This window comes from Epinephelus moara, chromosome 21 (assembly GCF_006386435.1).
Source record: "Epinephelus moara isolate mb chromosome 21, YSFRI_EMoa_1.0, whole genome shotgun sequence".
NCBI classification, from domain to species: Eukaryota; Metazoa; Chordata; class Actinopteri; order Perciformes; family Serranidae; genus Epinephelus; species Epinephelus moara.
The window spans coordinates 9,237,829-9,253,210 of record NC_065526.1 but is presented as its reverse complement, the minus strand read 5'-3'; the positions used below and the strand labels follow the sequence as shown (position 1 = coordinate 9,253,210).

The 15,382-nt window shown below is 40.2% G+C and overlaps 2 protein-coding genes and 1 long non-coding RNA gene across 3 annotated transcripts in view; 1 reads left to right on the top strand and 2 right to left on the bottom strand.

The window, feature by feature from the left end:
* The window catches only part of tnr (tenascin R (restrictin, janusin)), a 253,786-nt gene that overhangs the window by 58,454 nt on the left and 179,950 nt on the right, over nucleotides 1-15,382 (bottom strand). Inside the window, exons 18-22 of the mRNA XM_050033765.1 lie at nucleotides 13,036-13,169; nucleotides 12,743-12,872; nucleotides 8,290-8,556; nucleotides 3,922-4,041; nucleotides 3,416-3,559 (exon numbers count right to left, since the gene is read on the bottom strand). Of these exons, the coding sequence (XP_049889722.1) occupies nucleotides 3,416-3,559; nucleotides 3,922-4,041; nucleotides 8,290-8,556; nucleotides 12,743-12,872; nucleotides 13,036-13,169 (795 nt within the window). The remainder of the gene's footprint in view (nucleotides 1-3,415; nucleotides 3,560-3,921; nucleotides 4,042-8,289; nucleotides 8,557-12,742; nucleotides 12,873-13,035; nucleotides 13,170-15,382) is intronic.
* The window catches only part of mrps14 (mitochondrial ribosomal protein S14), a 252,315-nt gene that overhangs the window by 186,312 nt on the left and 50,621 nt on the right, over nucleotides 1-15,382 (bottom strand). The window lies entirely within an intron of this gene.
* LOC126383265 (uncharacterized) lies at nucleotides 11,912-15,213 on the top strand. The gene is made up of 3 exons (XR_007569127.1): nucleotides 11,912-12,020; nucleotides 12,751-12,891; nucleotides 14,563-15,213. It is a non-coding gene; the product is annotated as an uncharacterized LOC126383265 (long non-coding RNA).

Below are 15,382 nucleotides of genomic sequence, written 5' to 3'. Positions count from 1 at the left end.
GGTTGGGCATTGTGCGATGTGAGGAAAATGTTATTTACCATTTCTAACAAGCTTGACTTTGGAGTTATGTTCTTTTCAGGCTATTACAGCCCCGACGGCTTTGCTCATTGTAAGTACACTGGGATTGTTAAAAAGGAAGCTGATGATAAAGAATTGGAGGGGAAGAGCAAGACAGAAGAAAAAGTGAGAGAAAGAGACTCTTTTAGCTTCTTCTTCTTTTTTTTTTTTTTTCTTCTCGCTCTTGAACCTGGCGGCTCCTGGTGAATCAGGTCTCATTGGTATGCAAACACACCTCCTGCTCTCCTCTTTTCTCTCCTATCCTGGGCTCTCCTTAGCTCTCTCCTCTCACACACTGAAGATTATGCGTACAGCACTGGGAGAGTGTGTTAATCTTAGGTTAGTGGAAGAAGGGTGTCCCATATTTACATGCATGTGTGTGTACGAGTGTACGTTAAGAGTCTGAAAGTATTCTCACTTATAATGACGAATTGGGAAGAAACAGGGGGAGAGACACAGAGAGAGAAACTAAAGAGGGGAAAGGATGAAGCAGAGAGGAAATGGAAAGAAAGATGGAGGACAGAGGAGAGAAGGATACTATGAGAAAGAGAGAGGTGTAACAATACATGAGGGTAGAAGTAAGGCAAAAGTATAAAGAGATAAGAAAGGAAGGTAAGCGGAGAGATAGAGGAGAGTGAGATGGAGCTGAGAGTAGGTTACCAATTACTGGGTCATGGAGTGGACAGTCTCATCTATTGCAGCAGTAAAAGATTGCACCTCCTGCAATGTCAGCTGTACTCTTAGATTTTGCCTGACGTCTGTATTCGTGCGAGTGTGTGTGTTGCTCTTTTTAGCACATAACTCCCAACGCGCAGCTGTTATTGTTGTGGGAAGAACAATTGGTCTGAGAGTCTCGCAGAGAGAAGGGGAATTCTTCATTCAGTTTACATGGCAAACATTCTGTCCCCGCGCCGCACCCCCTCCCGTACAACATGTCGTTTATCAAAGAGTTGTAGTCAAAGGAGTGAGGAATGTGGTTTTAATGCAATGGGATTTCCTATTGTGCAAGATCAGAACATTAGGAAAGCACATCGAAAGTAAATCTCAGTGCTTAGTCAGGCAGTATGCACTCAGATGCCACTTTAGTAGAGACACCTAGCTAAAACTCAAGCATGCAATAGTCCTGCAATAAATCTGACCTTCATGAATATTATTAGGGGTTGGTTCAAAACGTTTATATTATTTTGTCCACCCCATTTATATCAATAACAGAAACACCTCTCTGTCTGCAGTCAACATGGTTATAACAAACGATGAAACCCAAAAACCCAAGAAGCAGACAGCCTCCCCAGCCGTCCAACTGCCAACATAACACACACATCCGTCGCTGTGTGACTGACAAAGGGCCCAAGAAGAGATCTGAGACAGAATTTTGTTTTTCTGTCACTGCCTTGTGCAGACGCAGCTCAGTCCTGACCTCTAAAATCATCCACCACATCTCCGATTTGTTCAGCAGTTCACTCACTCATGACAAACAGCAACAGAAAAATGGCGACAAGTGTGAAAGACAAAGAAAGGGCTACACATTTTTCACACGCACGTCTCACGCAACAGTTACGCTTACTTTTTAATCCATGCAGCTGTCTGCACTGGCTCTGTTGAGGCTTGCATCTCAGCTGCATCTTACAGGCATACACCGTGACCTGAAGCATTTATTCCCACTTCAAGCCTAATAAAACACAACTACAATTTACTCCCTGTGAAATGTTTATCATTATTTTGTAATTTCAATTTTCAATTTTTCATTTTATCTTTACTTTTCTTATTATTGGACCTTGTTATCTGATTTCATTTTTTCTGATGGCATGTTTTCTCTTTTATTGCTGTTTGATTCTGTATTGTGTAGTCTCTTATCTTAATGTCTAGAGCATTTTGAAAAGTGGTATACAAATAAAGTATTCTTTAAATATTTTTCGTCCTATCCTTGTCCTGCACACTGCACATAAAGTTTAGCTGCTCCTTTGCTGCTCGACGCTTTAAAACGCTTGGACCAGACGGGACTGATACAGAAGTTGATTCATTTGGCTGGTTTGAGATGAACTGCACCTCTCCAGGAAAGCTGACGAGATCAGGAGGCAGCAACAGAGTGCAATGACAAAAAGCTGTGGTCAAGTCGGACAGTTTCCAGCTGCCTTCAGTCTGTACATAACATCAGAGGAATACTCACATCCTGTTAGATCTGATTCCGATTTATTACAGTGTTATCAGCCCCATCTATCAGTTTGTTCACAGTCCCCAGTTGTTTTAATTATGACTGAGTAGCCTATTAAAATGCTACACAGGCGATCGGTAATTTCTGTCCATTCTACATGAATTCTCATGTAAGTCAGCATCGTGTCAGTTTGCTGCAAATCAGCTGAGCAGACCTGTCACCCTCAAACTACATGAATAAATTGAAAACATTAATAGTCAAACACAAAGGAAATAAATACAAGACAACAGCTTTCATTGAGCATCAGTCAGATATTGTCAGGGCTTCACATCTGTGCAGATGTTATTTTAAGAATCCTCACATCCCCCGTACGACAACTTACTAGGTTGCTCATTACCTCAATAAATAAAACAGTACAATGTTAATTAACAATAGACTATGTTCAGTTTATGATCTGTGATATGAATGTATTTAGTCTCTCACCATCAGCCAACATGTATTCTGTGAACAGAGTAAACCTTCAAATGAGACAAAAAATAAAATCTCCAATTCAACAAAAATGAGAGGTTTATATAAAAGGTCATAATGTCAGTCGACATCTAAACCAATCAGCTTTTACGTCAGGGTAGAGCTAGGCGTTCCCCATCGTGCCTCAGGTCTTGCAATCAGTAGAGAGCAACTGCAGCGCCTGGCTCTAAAAGCCTGCTGCCGCCTCGATCTCGTAAGGTTATTGTAATCCACATATGCCTGACATCAGAACAGGTCGAGATCAAGCTGACACGAATTGTACCGGCATGCAATGTACACTGCAGTGATCAATTCTGTACAGGCAGCACTTGAATGAGTCTAATGTCATGTGAACACTTGTCACGCGAGTGCTACGCTGACATGACGTTTGCAGTCTAGACACGGGGTTATAGAAATACTGTGCTAACCCTCAAACTGACACTAATTCCACCTAAATGAAAAACAAAAATCTTAAAAGTTAACTGCTGCTGAAGCTTTCATGTTGACTAAAAAGTGGAGTAATCACTCGCTACTGATTGGTTAAGGCAAAACAATATAACTTCCCCACCTGAACATGAACAAGTACAACAAAATTGGCAATTCTGATTATCGTTCTAATGCATCAGCAGTTTGGTTGGTTGCATTGCTGATCTCTTCTATTCTATATGATCCTAATAACGTGTCCTTATCATTTCCTACCTGTGAAGACGGAGGTGCTGACCACTTTGCTCTCCTGACTCCCTCTCACTGCGTTGAGGCTGATCTCGTATTCCGTAGCAGGAAACAGGCTGGACAAGGTGTAGTTGGTCACATCGCTGTCAATCACCACGCTGTCCACTCGACCTGCAGGAGACATCAGAACAGTTGCCGTCACTCTGACCTCACACTTGGCCAGGTATACTGCTTCGCCAGCTGCTGTGCGTTTTGCATCGCAGAGTAAATATTTAATCAATGCGGAATTTTAATTAAAAATTTAATTAAATTTCACTGATAAAATGTTATCAATTAATTAGGTAGAACAGTGAGTGTAACAGGGTTGCCTGCTACAGAATATCTTACATCAGAGAGACCTGCTGCAACAAATGCCATGTTCATTTAACTGTAACATGAAATCGCAGCGTGCCGGCGTGTACGCTGATATATTGAACACCATGTTATCATAATGTAATGAAGACAGGCGTTGGAGGATGTAAAGAATATGCTACCTCTGGCTGACTGGTAGGACAGCTTGTAGTATTCAAATGGAGCCAGTGGTTTGATCCAAGAGATAGTCACTGCGTCTTCAGTCACATCTGACACCGTCATCTCTTTTGGTGGGTCCATGCCTAGAAGGGAAACGATGGGTGTTAGTATAGGATCAAAATGTTCCACAGTGGAGAGCAAAAAGAGTTTATGCTGCTCCCAGAGGTACGACAGGAGCATTATATGGTATGTTACCAAGCAAGTGCAGGAATTTACATAAAAATCAAAAAGAATAAGTGTCCTTGTAAAAAGTAAAGTATTTCAGTAATACTTGTTTTGTCCATTTTTAATCTCCTCTTCATTATACATACATAAACAGACCTGTCCTTGGTCTGTAGAAGCACAGGCCTTTTTAAAAAACAAATAAACATCAAAAGATTTTACAGGAGAAATCTAGCTGCATCCAGATTTAAGAACACAATGGGCAGCATTAGCATTGAGCCTGAGCAGAGGAGATTTACCCCCCTGCTGACACTTTGTTTTATGTGTCTCCTGAGACTATCGAGCTGCCGTGGAAAAGGTTATGGCGAAAACAAGGTGAGCAAACAATTAAACTGATGACAGGTCCTTAGCTGCTAGAGCAAGAGACCGAAGGATAAAGGAAGTTAGAGAGGGGGAACGAAAAAGACAGAAAAAAAAGACAGAGCAGGAGGAGATTAAGCGATCACTTCCATCTCTCTGTTTGGACAAGAGGCGAAACAGGCAGCGCTTGTAAGCCAGCTGCTTCCATTTCCTCTTTGAAAAGAATAATGGCTCGTATTCACAAGCAGAGCGGGCAATTTATAACTCCTGGCCTTAAGCTCATTTAAATTCAACTTGTATGACATACAGTGGTAGCATTTTTATATGTTGTGATTATTCATGCATGCATATCTTAGTCATTATGTTGCTCTGGAAATAGTTCTGACAGAGATACACTGCTATTGACTGGATCCCCCTGGAAGATCACAATTCAATTTGCACCGTGTAAACTAATAAACGAATGGGGCCCTCAGGCTGAGCAACATTAAAGCACTGTTTGAACTGACCATAGCGGCAGAGTCAATATCATAGTCTGGTAAATAACAAACCACCTGCTATAACTGTGGTTAAAACAGGACCACACAACATTTCAGATGCAGAAAATGTAACGCTAAAAGCACACCTAATTACACAAGAAAAGCCAGAGTGCAGTCTCTCATCAGCGCTCCTATTCAGACATGCGAGATCAAAGCATTACCTACAGTCTAAAGACAGGTGCAAAACATACTGTACATCTGTCTCAAAATCCCCGTCCAATTTCACCCTAAAAATCTGCTTATCATCATGTGTGGGTGAATGTAGAGAGAGAGAAAGAGAGTGCTCGAAGCTGCCAAGGTATTACATGAAACTGGCACTGTGATCAGATGACAGCATGCAGGTGTCTCTGGCACTGATGCAAAGTTATTGTTCAATGCTGACTTTCATCTTTTTTCCATTTGTCCACAGTCCTCTCTTCTCTTCCCTTTTGATGATTTTCCTTTAGTCCTAACTTGCTTTCCTGTCTTGTCCATTGTCTCTCTCTCAGACGGGTTATTCCACTGACCCTCTTCTCAGTAACTCTCTTCCCAGATGTGAATAGCACACTCGTAATCAAAAGAAATGTTTCTGAGAGCTCCTTCTGACAAAAAGCCAATTAGTGAAAAATTACAGGGTGATAACTGTATAATATATTAACAGAGAGAGAGAAAGGTGTGAGGGGTCATTGTGGCGCAGTTGGAGGAAAAACATTTTAATCAAAGGATGTGGATAAATGATTGAGAAACTCTGAATAACCAAGGAGATAAGATAAAAGGAAGAATAAAAGCCAAAGAACAAATTCAAAAATCCAAAAAACAGTGCAAAGCAGGAGCAGACGTCTTCTCTTTAAAGTAACAATGTGAGCCCACACATTGCATCTGTCCTCTTGCTCTTCCTGTCTTCGTCCTTGTCTGTATTAAAGAACCATTTGTCAGCAATTTCTTGAACACGCCATTGTATATGAGTTCAGAATAAACATTATACTGCATTGGATCATTATACATGCTGGCTGTTGACTCAAATTTCATCCATGTGGCAAACCCCAGTCATCTGATATCAATGGAGAATAAAACAAGCTTGTATTTTCGGTGCTGTGTCTCCAGTTCTGGCAAAGGAATAGAAAGGAAAAAGCCTCCAAGGCAGATCTCTAATTACAAAACTCATTCTGCTGTGGGTTCTGTGCAAATGAAATGCTAAAACAGCAGTTTTGCAAATACATATTTAATTTAAAATCACTTTGTATTTCCATTTCTTACAATGACTTTTCTAGTCTTTCCTTTCGCACTCCCTTCAGTTCTTATTCCCAACCTCAGTTTTTCCTCCTTAAATCCTAAATGGGATTCAGACACATTCCAGTTTAGTTCCAACTATCAGTGCAGCGACTCGTAAATGTGATCAACATGATTACAGCTCAAACAGTCGATCAATTGGTTAGTTGATCAACCAAAATACAGATGATGATTCTTGAATTTGTCTTGCAAGAAATAAATGTCAAACATTACGTAGTTACAGCTTCTGAAGTTTGAGAATATGTTGCGTTCTGTGATAGTAACGTGGGTGTCATTGGGCTTTAGGAAATTATGTATTTCTTTCACTATTTTCTGACATTGTATAGACCAAAAAACGAATCAATCTGCTGAGGGCTTAATAATATAAATAACTGTCATTTGCAACCCTATACTCACCCCACTCAAATGATCATTTATATCTATCAATTACTCACCCCATGTTACATTGAATTTGTGATTAAACATTTTTCTCGCATGCCTCTGGTGAACAAAGAATCCAAGAACGGAGAAAATTCTTGATGAATTGAAGTAAAAGGGGCCCATGTTTTTCAATTTTTTATTAATGGGTTAATTGCAAGCAGACAACCAATCTGGATATTCCAGATACAGACTAACAAACTGGTGATGGCTAACCAACCAGGCATCGTCTTGATCGACAAACAACAGAAGAAGACCGAACATGAGAAGCTGGAAAAATACCAAGTGCTGAAAGAGGAGCTAGAAAAGATGTGGGGAGTAAAGGCAACAGTGGTGCCAGTGGTAATCGGAGCACTGGGGGCTGTGACCCCCAAACTGGGAGAATGGCCCCAGCAGATTGCAGGTACAACATCTGAGGTCCCTGTCCAGAAGCGTACAGTCCTAGGAACAGCTAAGCTACTGCGCAGAACCCTCAAACTCCCAGGCCTCTGGTAGAGGACCCGAGCTTGAGGAAGACACACCACCACCCTCATGGGAGGGATGAGACAGACTTAAGGCCTGTACCCTGTAAAGTTTTCTTTAACTATTTTACATTGTGAAAAAGGTATGTGTAACAAAGGTATACATTATCAAATTGGGAGATGTCCAGTACATTATATTCTGTCGTACATATGGAAGAGGGGTCAATGTTTAACAAAAGCAAAACTATATCAAAACATCAGTTTACAAACTCTCACACAACTTATGCAGTATAATCCAAGTCTCATTTATCCAGTTGTATGCTCAGTACCACTCACACAGGCAGCCCTTTCCAACTGGGAACTGAATTCAAAATGAATATATGTTCTCCTCAAAGCCAGACCCCATTCAGAAAGAGTAATTTTACCTCACAGAACACTGGAGATGCTGATCTACCGCTCTACCATCTGTTTGTGTTCTTGTGTGACTTTTGTACTTTCAACTTTACCTCAGATCCAGCGAAGACCCACAATAACACAAACAAACTACTAATCGAGGCAGCAGTAGACCTGCAGCTCCCATGTTCTGTGAGGTACAATTACTGTTTATGTCAATGGAGTCTGCCTTTAAAAAGATACCGATTAAGTGTCACTTTTAGTTCAGTTCTCCGTCATAAAGGGCACAAATTACTGATCATAGGAATGACTGAATGAAACTTTGATTGTACTGCTTGAGTTGTGTGAGAGTTTGAATATAAATCTTTTGATATAGTTTTGATGTCGTTAACATGGACCCTTTTCACTTAAATTCATCAAGATTTTTCATTCACCATGGAGACGTACAAGCAAAGTTTTGTTCACAAATTCATTTTCTTCTTCTTCAAGTTACACATGGTGAGCAATATAAATGGTCATTTGGGGGTGGAGTATTCCTTCAGTTCATAGGTACAGAAAAACTCATGCGTGCACAGAAAACAGCGTAGAAAACAGTATGAGGTCAGGATGCATACTAATAAAACAGATCTCAGACAGAGCCATAAACTTTTACAATGCTGCTCATGTTCATCTATCCTCGTGTCATCCCTGAGCTACCTTTGATACCACTCATCCATGAAATTGAGCAGCTCACCTGTAGTGAGTGATGCTGTAATGGGCTCAGAGGTAACATCCCCCTGTATTGTGATTAGACTGACGGTGTACTGAGTGGACGGCAGCAGCCCCTGAACCAGTGACCTCGTCTTGGAGCCGTCCAGCGTCACCTTAGAGGTGTCAGTCCCATCTGCAGAGCTGTAGCTCAGGATGAAGAGGTCAGCAGGTGGTGCTGGGGCGCTCCACGCCACCGACACTGAGTCTGAAGTCACCTCTGACAAGTAGAGGTGGGTTACGGGCCTGATTCCTGGAGAAACGGGGGTTTAAAAGGTCACCGGAGAGTTTTCAAGGACAGGTAAAAATCCGGCCACAAGCAGGAAACAGCGAAAAAAAGGAAAGAAAACAGCTGTCGTCATTATGGAGATGACAGACAAGCAATGCGGTGATGGATGGAAGCAGTCCTGGATGATGTAAAAGATCGTTTATAATACAGTTGAGAAAATTAGCCTTGGGTGTAATCTTGATGGGGCAGGTGAGAGTCAGAGCAGACCACAATCATGTGGAAGTGATGATTTAATTGGTCATAAAAAAAGAGAAACTAATGAGATTATCCGCCATAAAAGATGAAGATGTGATGGGACTGTTCACAGGAAGAAAATGGAGAGATGATGATGATGGTAGCAGATGCTGTTGTCAAAATATATGACCTGGACGGGAGATGATGTAATGAATATGAACCAGCACAGCAGCTGACACAGCAACAAATGCAAGATGATTTGAATTTAATTAGCCATGTGTGGGTGTATAAATAGCAGGGAAGATGCAGTAACTTTGACTTCTCCTTTTCTGATTCATCCAGACTAAACTGTGGAGTCTTCTGTCTGATCAATCATCATTTGAAACCTGGATGTTTATTACACTGGTTTGCATTTATGTTCTTCTCTTTTATTGTGTGTCCTACATACATAAATAACACAAGGAAACACTCATGCAAACCTCAAAATGTCAGAACTCCTCATGGTGTTGCTTCGATGGTTGATTGTGGATTAAACACTGCACAAGAAGGAGCATCAGTGTTATGCAATGGCCATGCTGGTGGTAGTTATGATGAAGATGCCGTTGATCGAGATGACAGAGACGTCTTTTGTAGAGTTAGATAATAATGCTGTCAAAATAAACGCAGTAATTTTTGGGGGGCCTTTGCCTTTATTTAACAGGACAGATTTAGCATGAAGGGGAGAGAGAGAGTAAAGATGACATGCAGCAAATGGCCGCCGCGGCATGGACGCTGCCTTTGTACATGGGATGCCCACCCTAACTACTGACCTACTGGGCATCCCAACATATGAATTTTTTGTGATTAATTTGCATCCTGGCTGAAGTGGATAAAGACAATGACTTAATTTTAGGTGGTAGAAGTTGGATCTTTGAGGGGAAACAAAACCCAAAGGTTTGCAAAGTCAAATTTAATTACCACAGAAGTAATTTATCTCTGGGCAAATATCGAAACCTCTAATTGAGAAGGCAAGTAATGCTTGGCTAAATGGGTAGCTAAAAACTGCTACCCAATTAACACACTTGAAGACGATGGACTGGGAAAACATTTGAATTGCATCGGCAGACACCGCTTATAATCTACCCTTGAAAGGAACCATCATGTTAAGACGACACAATTTATTTGAAGGCTAGAGGGTGCAGCAATTAAACATGCTTCAGTAAGCAAAAGATGTCATTCTTACAGGGGATTATTGGACTTTTGTCCATAATGATAACTACTTGGGCATCAAAGCGCACTTCAGTGATAAAGAATGAAGTCTGACATCGTTTGCACTGACTGTGAGTGAAACAGGAGAGAATCTGTGTTCATAGCTTTGAGGATGCTATTAAACAATAGCACTCTAATTTAAATAGACTCCTTGTTTCATTTTACATTTAAATATCCCATATTATAAGCTTCAGTCTTAAGAATAAAAAGCGATAAATTACAGCAAACTGGGTGATTAATTACAGATCGACAGCCCTTATTAGAAATGGTTAAGAAGCAAGTAAAATGCAGCGACAATGACTGTGCGGAGGCAGTGAAGGTGATGTGTGATAATAACTTGGTGAGTGACCTTCTGTAGGTCTTAATGATATTTTGGATTTCATGGCACACATACAGACAGAGAACAGAAGATGTTAATGAACTTCTACAAATAAAGGTCAGAATACTAATCATGAGAAGTGTGACTCTGACTGTGAAAAAAAACTGTACAACATCTTCTTGGGTCTGTATGAGCAGTCTAAAAAAACCCCTGATGATGTTATCGCAGTCATCTCACTTTGGGCTTGTGGGCTTCAAATTTACAACCCAAAGCTGCATCATAAACTGGGGGCATAAAAGCGTTTTTTTTTTTTTTTTTTTAAAGAGCATTTACTTGGCAAGAAGGATAAAACAAACAACAACAAAAAAAAGAAACATGCAACTGGTTAGAAATGCAGGGACAAGCTTTTTCGGAGCTTACTCCATACTAGGGACTAAAGGTGCAGGATATCTTGGCTTCTTCCAAAAGTGAAACCACTGATGGGATGTGATGAAGCCCTAAACTGTTCACTAGTGAAGAACTAATGAAAATAAAGTGCATTTTTCCTTATGGAAGGGTTTTCACTCTTGCTGCTGTTAGCAGACATATCAACATATATTAAAGGGACAGCGAAATCATGACCCGGTTACTCGAGATAATCTGCAGCCCTTTTTGTGAGCAGTTTCATGTAGGAACTATTTTCTTTTTACCTAACTACGACCACCAACCGTTTCACTGCGCAAAAGAAAGCATGCATCTACTGCATCTGCTAGCTCACCTAGCACCCCTGAGCTAGGTAACATTGCAGCTCAGCCGAGGAGGACGCCATTAATGTTTACATCTCACACTATCAAGAGCCTCTCGTCCATGAAATGATGCAAGCTTCCTTCTGCACGATAATACAGCTGGCAGGTGCTGCCAACAAGGTCTGTGGATTATTTTGAGTAACCAGGTCATGATTTCTGGAAGGCTTTGCTGTTGTGTTATTCATTTTTTCTTTTTTTCCTGCTCTTTTTGATGCTTTGAGCACCACAAGCAGAGCGCTGTCTAGTTCCATTACATACGAGAGAAGACAGACTGGTAGAGGGTAAGAAAAAAATATTTAGAGTATTTTGATTTTGGGGTGAACTGTCCCTTTAAAAACCTTGGAAAATAATATGAATAAATGAAAGAATTAATAAATACATGAATCCAATAAAAGTAGATACACACTAACAAACACTATAAATGAATAATCCTCTAGTGCTGTCTGAGTGTAAAAACACAACTGCAGTGTTAAATAACGAAAGGTTTGAAGATAACTAGTTCATATTCAGTGACAAAGAGACAAACCAATAGCGCTCCAAAGGCAGTCTGGAATATATAAATTTAATCAAAGTTCAAGATCAAACTTTCATCATGTTTTTTCCCCCCCTATGATGAGTTCACCTGAGCGCAGGTAGACAGATGTTGCCAATATGGCCAAGTGAACAGAGGACGAGTAGATGACAGGTAATTAATTATTTTTCCTCTGATTCTCTTCATCTGTCATTTTATCATTCTCCTCTCCAGATGGTTAGAGTGGTGTTACTTAAAAAAGCCACAAATAACAAAAGATGATGAATGCGGTGATGATGACAACTGCCACGGCGGTCACAGTGAAGAAGCAGAGAGACGATGATGATGATGACGAGAGAGGTGAAGGAAAGAATGACAAATCTGACAGCAGGTAAGCGTGTGCCCATCATTCTGACACCACCCTTTGTGCGACTGAAAATCACGAACAAGAACCAATAGTTCTGAGTAGACTGACAGGCAATCCCACATATAGTTCGACGGATACACACGACGAGTCTGTAGAAAAGAGAACTTTGTTGTGATTGAAACATCGAGCTGAGAAAGAGGAAGAGCGGTGTGTGCTGACGGTAACAAGAATGACAGGAACTTAGAGAATGGGTGTTGAAAAGAAATCAGAAGAAAAAGAGACATAAATACATTCGGATGCAAAACAGAGGGGCAATTAGGGAACACTTGTAACAAGCTCATTAGCTGATGTGAATAATTTACCTCCACTAATTGCTTCCTCAAAGTATTTTAAGGTTCTCCATTTTCTTTTCGTGAGACTCACCTTACCTGCTGCCACACTTTGGTTCATTATATTCCCCGTTCAACTTCATTACGCAACACTGTTGTTAAAACTGTTATAGCTTTGTGCAATAATAGGCTGTTCTTTCATGTCTTTATCTGAACAGAGAAAACACGGTGAAGTGAATTTATCTTAGCGCTGTCTGATAATAGAGTGGATTCAAGTGATACTGTGCTGCGACCTTGATACTCTACCAAAGTTTAAATCCAACTGTAGCAAAGACAAAGACAAGGGAGATGATAATGGGGCACAAAAATAACACCTTTCACCTGTTCTAGTATATAAAACTTTACTATTCTCTCTACCTGTGAAGGCATCTATAGTAGCTGCAGTGCTCTGCTGTCGTCCTCTTCTTGCTGCCACAGTGATTGTGTACTCAGTCCCAGGCTCAAGGTCGACCAGAGTCGTGGTGGTCACATCTTTAGGCACCGTCAGCTAGAAAAGGAAGATGCAGGTAAGCACAAACTGAATAGGATTTCTTTGAGACTACTTGATAATAAAAGGTCATAGCCTTGTTGGTCCTTCTGTGCGTAGTATGCACCTGCTTTTTACATGTGCTGCGTTTTATCTATCAGTGTTCATGTGTTCAGTTCCTTACCTCAGTACTGACGCCAGAGGAGGAAGTGTAGGTGACCTTGTAATGGTCAATGGGGCCCTGGACCACACCCCACACCAGAGTGATGGTGTTGTCTGTAGAGGCCGTTACAGTTAGATCCATGGGCACATCCAGACCTGATACAGAGGAGACAAGATTTCAGTGACACAGTCTCTTAAATGTCTTCAGCAGAAATGGAAAATACGAAAATAACTTTTTGTTATATTTGCTGAAGCTGTCACTACATCCACACAGAAGAACATGAGATGGATTATCTGTTATTAAATCATATTGCTCCTCCGCGTCTACTGCTCCTTTTGGAAAACAACCATCAGTGCTGAGGAGTCTCTAACGCAGCTGTTGATCATGTCAATCACTACTCATGAACTGTGGTCAAACTGTCAATCTAGGCAGGGCTGCATTGTCTATTTCTCATCTCAAATGTTTTCAGAAACATATTTTAGTGTACTGTAAAATGAGAAAGGTAGTCTGTTTTAGCTGAAGTGTTTTGCCTAGTTTGACAGTTTGACCACAGTTCAAGAGCAGTGGCTGACATGACAGCTGCGTTAGAGTCTCCTCGGCTCTGATTAGTTGTCTTTGTTCACATGCAGTAAAGCCATTAGAGGCACTATGAAACCGCAGAGGAATATGATTTTTTTTGGCTCATTATCTGGCTCATCATATCATCATCGTCTTCTATGAATATAGAGACAATTTCTGTAAATACGTCAAAAACATATTTTTATTAAAGTCGCGAACTGTGTCTTTCATATGCATGAGCAAATTAGCAGTGTCATTTACCCACCTGAGTGTGTGTACACCAGCAGGCTTTATGGGTGACAATTTAAGCTATTATGTGACATTTCAAGGACCCTCCTACTCATCCATGACAAATGTCCTATCACTGAGTTAAATGTAGGCAGTGAATGGGACATTACCTTTTAATATTTACCTTAATGGTTCATTTTTGCTACGTGCACCTGTCACTCAAGACATTTTTATGTGTGTGAAAAAAATTAATTCATCTGCTCATAATAAAGTACTTTAACATCCAGGTTTTTGTATGTGCACATTTTTAAAATTGCAGATAAACTATCTTTTAGAAAGAAGATGCTTTTTAAAGTTAAATTTTACAGCTCAAATTATGCCTTAATGTATTTCTTTATTTATTATTTTTTACATTTATTTTGATCTTGATTTGGTCAGCTACCCCAAAATGTTATTACTTGCGGAAATGACACAATGCTAAATGTAACTGAACGCAATTTCTTTGTTGACTACTGAAGTTATAATCAAATGTTATGTTCTAGGAGGTTTTCTGTCTGTTGCTACAGTATTGTGTTTTAAATTGTTGTATTCTGCCCCCCCAAAAAAAAGATAAAAATTAAACATTAAATAAAAGTATGTTACAGAAAATGAAAAGAGGCAATAAAGGCAGATGACACAGTTTTTGACATAATAATGTCATACTCTGTATTTAATCTTTTTGTATTAGTTATGTTCTTATTTTTGTCCTTTTCTTTCCTGCAGTGACAACCCATCTTGCCCACTGCATCATTCTCATTCAATCCTTGACTGCACTGTTTGCCTGAACCCTCAATGTTTTTGGAGCTCCTTGTCAAATAGATTTTTTTCTGGAAAAAGTAAGACAGAAAGAAGTTCAACTGAAGCCACCGTTAATGGAAACGATGCTTTCAGCTCTCAGAGACTCATACTTATAGTAACATGAGCACTGTTGTGTGCCGGAAGGTGTTGTCATATTATTTAAAGCTATTTGAGAAAGATGTGATAGCTGTAGTGCATTTCCAAAGTTCAAAGAGAGTGCACAAAATAGTGGGGTAGAAAGTGCTTCTTCGTAAAGCAAATGGAGGCATAATTTTGCAAAGTGCAAAATACCTTCCACCATTAAAATGATTGCGACAGGAGGAAAGATCTGCTTGAGTCAACGTGATGGGAAAGATTAGCAAAGCACCTCAGTGCACCAACATTTCACACCAAAGGTTAAATGGGATCCTTTCTGCCTTTCCGCCATAACAGCTCAAAACACAATAAAAAATTCAAATAGCTGATGGAGTAGGTAAAGAGACGGCCATTAGCAATTAATGTTATGCATTGTTACAGCTTTAAAAATGCTGTAATGGGAACTTTGACCCCAGCTGGTAATATAAAACACCTGCTTAAAATGGCTGAAGTCTTGCCTGAATCTGATTTGTTTAACCTCACTAAAATGGCTTTTAATGACTGGAACAGGAGCGCTGACCCACAGCACAAACTAAGAATTACATGGATAATAAAAAACAGGCAAACCAGCCTGCTGTAAAGCCGGGAATTCTAATACAACACTGCTCTG